General features: G+C 45.6%; 1 protein-coding gene across 2 annotated transcripts; it reads left to right on the plus strand.

The window, feature by feature from the left end:
- Positions 1-384: 384 nt before the first annotated feature.
- Positions 385-8,180, plus strand: LOC147007167 (uncharacterized). 2 transcript variants are annotated; one of them, XM_085867528.1, is made up of 5 exons: positions 385-557; positions 2,179-2,278; positions 5,981-6,054; positions 6,182-6,308; positions 7,531-8,180. In XM_085867528.1, the coding sequence occupies exons 1-5, from the start codon at positions 480-482 to the stop codon at positions 7,536-7,538; spliced, it is 387 nt and encodes a 128-aa protein (XP_085723654.1). In that variant the 5' UTR covers positions 385-479; the 3' UTR covers positions 7,539-8,180. The 2 variants fall into 2 exon arrangements, with proteins under 2 accessions (XP_085723654.1, XP_085723653.1); XM_085867527.1 differs by lacking the exon at positions 385-557 and adding an exon at positions 602-820.
- Positions 8,181-8,820: the final 640 nt, after the last annotated feature.

Below are 8,820 nucleotides of genomic sequence, written 5' to 3' on the forward strand. Positions count from 1 at the left end.
TAATTGCTCCGAATGTTGGAGGTTCTTTATTGTCTGCTGACTCTTTTGTACCAATGGTATGTGTGTGTGTATTTTCGAATTTCGAATAAAACAATATGGTTCTCTCAGGGTGAGGTCCGCCCGGTTCGTTCAGGGCGGGTTGAACCCTGCGATTTCCCCCCAAATGTGGGGGAAACGACCGGGCAATTTGTGGTGGTGGGGGACTGTGTTGTGCACCGTCCCCTGTTCTTTATTAAAATGGTTGCACTAACGTGTGGTTACTGTACTGGAGACGAGCCTGACTTCCACTTGTCTCGGGAGGGAATTTGTAATTTGTTCAGGGTGCCGGCGATAGCTCGCCGACTCTGTGACGGTGTTCCTTTCAGTTCGCTCAGACTTTTAAACCCACAACCAAGTCGCTCGTAGCCCCGCCCACCGAGCTGGTAAAAGGGGCGTGGCATAGATCACGTGATCATGGTTTTCCCTTCGTCTCTGAGGAAATGGTTGCAATGGCGGCGCGAGCTGTGCGTCCCGCGTTTGTGGCCTTTTGTCTCGTTTCCTTCGTCTCGACCGCGCGGGTGAGGGAGGGGGGAGTGAGGGAGGGAGGGGTCCAAGCGGCGCAGAAGACCTTTTGAACGTGTAATTGTGTTTATCTCTCGTCGTTTTCACCGTTTTGTTTTTGTTACCTGGTCGGAGTTTTACCTCATGTTGTTCGTCCTTAGTTCTGTCGATTGTTTGATTTTTATTCATGATCCTGATTTGTAGTTTATTTCACACATTTATATTTATAACACGTTTCGGTTTTCTCGACTTCGCTTCACTTAATCCTTCACACTGTGAGGTAAATGTGACTTTTCACTGAAATATACAAATTACACTGAAACCTTCGTGCAAGGCAATGGTAACCCCCCCTTAGTGTGTTCATGTTAACGTATGTACTGTCACGTTGAGCCGTGCTAACCTCGTCCTGATCCCTGCTAACCTCATCCTGATCCGTGCTAACCTCGTCCTGAGCCATGCTTACCTCATCCTGCTGATCCGTGCTTACCTCGTCCTGCTGATCCGTGCTAACCTCGTCCTGAGCCGTGCTAACCTCGTCCTGAGCCGTGCTTACCTCGTCCTGCTGATCCGTGCTAACCTCATATTGAGCCGTGCTAACCTCGTCCTGCTCAGCCGTGCTAACCTCGTCCTGCTCAGCCGTGCTAAACTCGTCCTGCTGATCCGTGCTAACCTCGTCCTGCTGATCCGTGCTAACCTCGTCCTGCTGAGCCGTGCTAACCTCGTCCTGCTGATCCGTGCTTACCTCGTCCTGCTGAGCCGTGCTAACCTCGTCCTGCTGAGCCGTGCTAACCTCGTCCTGCTGAGCCGTGCTCACCTCGTCCTGCTGAGCCGTGCTCACCTCGTCCTGCTGAGCCGTGCTAACCTCATCCTGAGCCATGCTTACCTCATCCTGCTGATCCGTGCTGACCTCGTCCTGCTGATCCGTGCTAACCTCGTCCTGCTGATCCGTGCTAACCTTGTCCTGCTGATCCGTGCTAACCTCATCCTGCTGAGCCATGCTGACCTCATCCTGAGCCATGCTAACCTCGTCCTGCTGAGCCGTGCTAACCTCATCCTGCTCAGCCGTGCTTACCTCGTCGTGCTTATCTGTGCTAACCTCGTCCTGATGAACCTCGCTAACCTCGTCCTGCTGACCCTCGCGAACCTCGTCCTACTGAGCCGTGCTAACCTCATCCTACTGAGCCGTGCTAACCTCGTCCTGCTGAGCTGTGCTAACCTCGTCCTGCTGATCCGTGCCAACCTCGTCCTGCTGATCCGTGCTAATCTCATCCTGAGCCGTGCTAACCTCGTCCTGCTCAGCCATGCTAACCTCATCCTGCTGAGCCATGCTCACCTCGTCCTGCTGATCCGTGCTAACCTCGTCCTGTTGATCCGTGCTAACCTCATATTGAGCCGTGCTAACCTCATCCTGCTCAGCCGTGCTAAACTCGTCCTGCTGAGCCGTGCTAACCTCATCCTGCTGAGCCGTGCTAACCTCGTCGTGCTTATCTGTGCTAACCTCGTCCTGCTGAGTCAGGTGGCATGCCACAAACTTGGGAATACACGACCCTTTCTCATCTTGTCCTGATTCATCTTTTCCCCCACGCACCCACCCACACCACTTTTATCCCACAAATAAACTCGTCGTTGTGCACAAAGATGACTTCAGCAAAAGATGCAACAGATTTGAAATCCTCGTTGGAACAATTCGATGATTTTGAGGAAGAAGAAGAAGCTTCAGCAAAATATTCTGATCAAGGTGAGTCTGCATTCCCATGACATCGGTCCTTAGAGTCACTTCATTGTTTGTCTTTGTCAATCTCAGTCACTGAGTATTAAAATCATGTTTGACATGTTCAGGCGAACGGATCAATCCCCACCTCATTTGGGAATGTCACACAGACTGGTGACACTTGACAGTCCCCAAGAGGATGTAATATCGATGTTTTGCTTTAAAACCTGGTGTTGGCTGAGTGGTTCGGGTTGGGGGTTTAGGATTTTAGGATCCTGAGTTTGAATCCTGTTGGCTGCTGAATTAACACTTGGTGGGATTGAGATAGAGACAATGGTATGTATATACGTATGTATATACGTCTGTATATACGTCTGTATATATATATATATATATATATATATATATATATATATATATATATATATTTTTTTTTTTTTTTGTTGTTGTTGTTGTTGTTGTTGAGGAATTTTTGCGGGGAGTTAAAATCCCAAGACATCAGGACACCTAACCCTAACAGTGTTGAAGTATATAATTTTATTTAAATGAAACAAAGATTGTAAAAAGTTGGATAAAATATTTATTCCAGAAGTTTGCCACCGTTGACACAGTGTCGATAACACCACCCGATCGAACACATTACATTATTTATTTGTGCCTGTTTGCGTCCTTTGTGACGTCCTCAACCCTGAATAGGTAACCTGGGGTTTTGAGGACACCAAAGGAAGCTCGGTGTTTTCAAAGGTTCGGTGCAGACATGTCTGAGGTTCGGTCAGACTGAGGCACTGGAGTTTTAAAGACTGAGGATATTTAAAGATTGGGGCTTAGTAGAGACTGAGGCTCAGTAGAGATCGAGGCGTTTTAAAGACAGGCTCAGTCAGACTGAGGATTTTTAGAGATTGAGGCTCAGGAGTTTTCAAGACTGAGGATTTTTAAAGACAGGCTCAGTCAGACTGAGGATTTTTAGAGATTGAGGGTCTGGAGTTTTCAAGACCGAGGATTTTTAAAGACAGGCTCAGTCAGACTGAGGTTTTTTAAAGATTGAGGATCTGGAGTTTTCAAGACCGAGGCTTTTTAAAGACTGAGGCTCAGTCAGACTGAGGTTTTTTAAAGATTGAGGCTCTGGAGTTTTCGAGACTGAGGATTTTTAAAGATTGAGGGTCAGTCAGACTGAGGCTTTTTGGAGATTGAGGCTCTGGAGTTTTCAAGACTGAGGATTTTTAAAGACTGAGGCTCAGTTAGACTGAGGCTTTTTAAAGATTGAGGCTCTGGAGTTTTCGAGACTGAGGATTTTTAAAGACTGAGGCTTTTTAGAGATTGAGGTTCTGGAGTTTTCAAGACCGTGGCTTTTTAAAGACTGAGGCTCAGTCAGACTGAGGCTTTTTAAAGATTGAGGCTCTGGAGTTTTCAAGACCGACGATTTTTAAAGACAGGCTCAGTCAGACTGAGGCTTTTTAAAGATTGAGGATCTGGAGTTTTCAAGACTGAGGATTTTTAAAGACTGAGGGTCAGTCAGACTGAGGATTTTTAAATATTGAGGCTCTGGAGTTTTCAAGACTGAGGATTTTTAAAGACTGAGGCTCAGTTAGACTGAGGCTTTTTAAAGATTGAGGCTCTGGAGTTTTCAAGACTGAGGATTTTTAAAGACTGAGGCTCAGTCAGACTGAGGCTTTTTAAAGATTGAGGCTCTGGAGTTTTCAAGACCGAGGCTTTTTAAAGACTGAGGCTCAGTCAGACTGAGGCTTTTTAGAGATTGAGGCTCTGGAGTTTTCAAGACTGAGGATTTTTAAAGACTGAGGCTCAGTCAGACTGAGGCTTTTTAAAGATTGAGGCTCTGGAGTTTTCAAGACTGAGGATTTTTAAAGACTGAGGTTCAGTTAGACTGAGGCTTTTTAAAGATTGAGGCTCTGGAGTTTTCGAGACCGAGGATTTTTCAAGACTGAGGCTCAGTTAGACTGAGGCTTTTTAAAGATTGAGGCTCTGGAGTTTTCGAGACTGAGGATTTTTAAAGACTGAGGCTCAGTCAGACTGAGGCTTTTTAAAGATTGAGGATCTGGAGTTTTCAAGACTGAGGGTTTTTAAAGACTGAGAGTCAGTCAGACTGAGGCTTTTTAGAGATTGAGGCTCTGGAGTTTTCAAGACTGAGGATTTTTAAAGACTGAGGATTTTTAAAGACTGAGGGTCAGTCAGACTGAGGCTTTTTAGAGATTGAGGCTCTGGAGTTTTCAAGACTGAGGATTTTTAAAGACTGACTGCTTTTTAGAGATTGAGGCTCTGGAGTTTTCAAGACCGAGGATTTTTAAAGACAGGCTCAGTCAGACTGAGGCTTTTTAAAGATTGAGGCTCTGGAGTTTTCAAGACCGAGGATTTTTAAAGACGGGCTCAGTCAGACTGAGGCTTTTTAAAGATTGAGGCTCTGGAGTTTTCAAGACCGAGGCTTTTTCAAGACTGAGGCTCAGTCAGACTGAGGCTTTTTAAAGATTGAGGCTCTGGAGTTTTCAAGACTGAGGATTTTTAAAGACTGAGGCTCAGTTAGACTGAGGCTTTTTAAAGATTGAGGCTCTGGAGTTTTCGAGACTGAGGATTTTTAAAGACTGAGGCTCAGTCAGACTGAGGCTTTTTAAAGATTGAGGCTCTGGAGTTTTCAAGACTGAGGATTTTTAAAGACTGAGGCTCAGTCAGACTGAGGCTTTTTAAAGATTGAGGCTCTGGAGTTTTCAAGACCGAGGATTTTTCAAGACTGAGGCTCAGTCAGACTGAGGCTTTTTAAAGATTGAGGATCTGGAGTTTTCAAGACCGAGGATTTTTCAAGACTGAGGCTCAGTCAGACTGAGGCTTTTTAAAGATTGAGGCTCTGGAGTTTTCAAGACCGAGGATTTTTAAAGACTGAGGCTTTTTAAGGATTGAAGCTCGATCAGACTGAGGTTTTGTATGTTTAAAGACTCAGGCTCCTTTTTTGGCCTTGTCCAAAAAAAGAAAAGTTATAAACAGCGGATTCATCCAGTTTTAGTCACGAACTCTTGCAAAGGGTTCCAATTTGATACGTACGTACGTCATGTTATTCGAGCCCAGGTTTCCCAGACGTTCCTGTGGGATGAAGATGACGTGAGGAGGGTTTAAACCAGCTCGGTTTCCTTGATGGAATGATCTCCAAGTTTGTTTGACTGCCAGGCAGGCAGACACAGTGAAAACATCACCCCACTCCTCTCTAGGCACGACGTGCGATCACGATGAATTCAAAGCCAAAGTCCTGTTGAACCTCACGTTCGTTTTCCCCATTCGTGTTCAAAATCTAACATTCGGTTTCAATAAGTTGTTTCCTCCATCACAAACCGACCTTTGTGGAGGGACGGACGGACAGAGGTGAACCGATTGCTTCATCCTGCTTTTCGTTTCTGGTGCGTGGGGTCACAAGTCACAACCCAAGAACCGGACATGACGTCATCTTACCTTCCGTTTAATTTTGAATCTGATTTCCTGCACATTTAATAAATGTTGATATATCGTTAAAAAGATTAATTTTTTTGCCCAAATCTACATTCTGTTTGATGTTTTTGTAAAATCATTATAAAACGTGTTGTTGCATGGAAGTGAATTCCCAGGCTATTGGTGCTGATGATGAATCGTTTTTGTTTTTCGTTAAGATTTTGTGACGTTTGCTTTCATAACTTAAAAAAAGAGGTGAATTTAGTGCAACTAATTACAACCACAATGTTCTGCACCCGATAGAGGTCTCTGGTGAAGTTGAGGATCCCGAAGATGAAGGTGTGGATGTTCCATCACCGTCACCTGGTCTTTCACAGGTAGTGTTGGGGAAGGGGACAGGTCATGAAATGAGGATGAAAAGCGATGTGTTTTTACGAGTTTAAATGGACAGCATGCATCACCACCATCACGGTGGTTATCTCGGTGGAAACTCTTGTGACGCAGGAAATGAATTTATTCCACCATGTTACGTTTCCTCTGCTTGCTGGTGGATTTCTGGTGGGACTCGCCATTGTCGTACTGCTCGTCGTGATATATCCCAGTCGGCAGAGCCGTGTCCTACTCTGCACAGGTACTCTGAGTTTTTGTTGTTTTCCATCCTGTGCGATTCCCCCGTCACTTCATAAGTCGCGTTAACGCTCAGTGTAAAGCAGACAGAGAATCCCTGCAAGTTGGGTGGTGTACAACCACTTATTTAATCGACAGGACAGGTACGCAGTCACTTGCAGACAAGTGCTTTCACATCCTCATCACTTAGAAGCTTCATGCCACCCATCTGGACCATATTAGGCAATGGTTAACCATGTCCCATCCCATCTGGACCATATTAGGCAAAGGAGAACCATGTCCCATCCCATCTGGACCATATTAGGCAATGGTTAACCATGTCCCATCCCATCTAGACCATATTAGGCAATGGTTAACCATGTCCCAACCCATCTGGACCATGTTAGGCAATGGATAACCATGTCCCATCCCATCTGGACGATGTTAGGCAATGGTTAACCATGTCCCATCCCATCTGGACCATATTAGGCAATGGTTAACCATGTCCCAACACATCTGGACCATGTTAGGCAATGGATAACCATGTCCCATCCCATCTAGACCATATTAGGCAATGGATAACCATGTCCCAACCCATCTGGACCATATTAGGCAATGGATAACCATGTCCCATCCCATCTGGACCATATTAGGCAATGGTTAACCATGTCCCAACCCATCTGGACCATATTAGGCAATGGTTAACCATGTCCCATCCCATCTGGACCATATTAGGCAATGGTTAACCATGTCCCATCCCATCTGGACCATATTAGGCAATGGAGAACCATGTCCCATCCCATCTGGACCATATTAGGCAATGGTTAACCATGTCCCAACCCATCTGGACCATATTAGGCAATGGATAACCATGTCCCATCCCATCTGGACCATATTAGGCAATGGTTAACCATGTCCCATCCCATCTGGACCATATTAGGCAATGGTTAACCATGTCCCAACCCATCTGGACCATGTTAGGCAATAGATAACCATGTCCTATCCCATCTGGACCATGTTAGGCAATGGTTAACCATGTCCCATCCCATCTGGACCATATTAGGCAATGGTTAACCATGTACCATCCCATCTGGACCATATTAGGCAATGGTTAACCATGTCCCAACCCATCTGGACCATATTAGGCAATGGTTAACCATGTCCCATCCCATCTGGATCATACAAGACAATGGTTATTGGTGATTATATATTTATTTGTTTGTTTTTATTTATCATTTTTATTTCAGGTCCATAAAGACCTGACACAGGAGGAACGTCGTCTGAACGGAATTCAGGATGAGAAGCCAACATCCGGGTTCAACAAACTCTTCCGAGACGAGTCACGTGTATCCGCTCGTCGTGGTCTCGACCACAACCTTTATGTGAAATTCCACCTCCCTGCTTCGCTTCCCATGCAATTGTTTCCTTCTCCTTTTCCACCCTCATTTATTTCTACATTTCATTCTTCGAACGAAGTGTAGAACATCGATTTTATTGGCTCTTGGAATGACGTTTTGAATTTCTAACACTGAACCCCATCCGCTCCTCTCAACCCCTCCCCCCACCCACGTGACCCTAAAAACGAGACAAATCAGGCCGTATGAGATCCCATGTTTCAGTAACAACTTCGAGACATTTCAGTTGGAAATTATAATGAGGTAAACGATGGGAGGTTACCTGAGATGAGATCAATTGGACGTTGTTGGAGGATGGGAAGTTATGAGAACTTGACGTTTCGATCGTTAACCCCTCGTCAGATCAACAATTGTGCACACGAGCAACACGAGTTCTTCGTTATACATCGAGTGTTTATTCCTGCCTCGTGGTTGTACTTTGTTCAGCGTTTCCCGTGAGATCGCATGTCGTTGAATATTAAAAAGTGATTCACATGATAAAAGTGAATTTGTTTCCTTTATTTTTGTTGACGAGCAAATACAACCCATCGCTTCGCTGGCGGAAACATTGAGACTGGGGTGTAGGGGGAGGGAGGTGTGGGGGAGCGAGGAACGGGTTAGGAAAAGAGGAACGGGTTAGGAAAAGAGGAACGGGTTAGGAAAACAGAGCGAGGAAGTGGTGGGGGGAGAGTGAGGAAGGGGGGGAAGTAACACGTTATGACACACTCTGGGAGGGGGGGTGAGGAGGATGGGGGTGTGGGGGAGGGGAAGGGGATGTTCTGGGCATGTGGTTGATAGGGGGACTTGAGTGAAAGCGGGGGGAAAAGGGGATGGCCCCCTTATGCTGGCATGAGTACAGGATTGAAAGAAGTTGGGTACGTTAAAACAGCACGTTCAAACAGGTCACACTCATCATCGCCCAGAGACGTCCGTGGGGGGTGGAGGGGATTTGGGAGGAGGTAAATGTGAGGGAACGGGAAGGGAAAGAAGGACATTCTCCTTCATCTTAAAAAAAAACATGCCAGTGATCATTTATTTAATTTCCACACACACCATAATCTCTGTAATCTGTTAACCTGAGACGAATTGTGGAATGGATCTGAGCAACGGTTCTGAGTGTAAAAAAAATGTTTCATTTGTACA

Source organism: Eptatretus burgeri, unplaced genomic scaffold (assembly GCF_056783735.1).
Source record: "Eptatretus burgeri isolate ZD-2024b unplaced genomic scaffold, Ebu_testis_v1 Ebu_testis_scaffold_506, whole genome shotgun sequence".
Lineage (NCBI taxonomy): Eukaryota > Metazoa > Chordata > Myxini > Myxiniformes > Myxinidae > Eptatretus > Eptatretus burgeri.

Excerpts from the sequence above, each read along its gene's own strand:
- LOC147007167 (XM_085867527.1), top strand. The coding sequence starts at position 728 with ATGATCCTGATTTGTAGTTTATTTCACACATTTATATTTATAACACGT. Across the intron at positions 2,279-5,980 it reads AGCAAAATATTCTGATCAAG|AGGTCTCTGGTGAAGTTGAG; the intron begins GTGAGTCTGCAT and ends TGCACCCGATAG. Across the intron at positions 6,055-6,181 it reads CGTCACCTGGTCTTTCACAG|GAAATGAATTTATTCCACCA; the intron begins GTAGTGTTGGGG and ends CTTGTGACGCAG.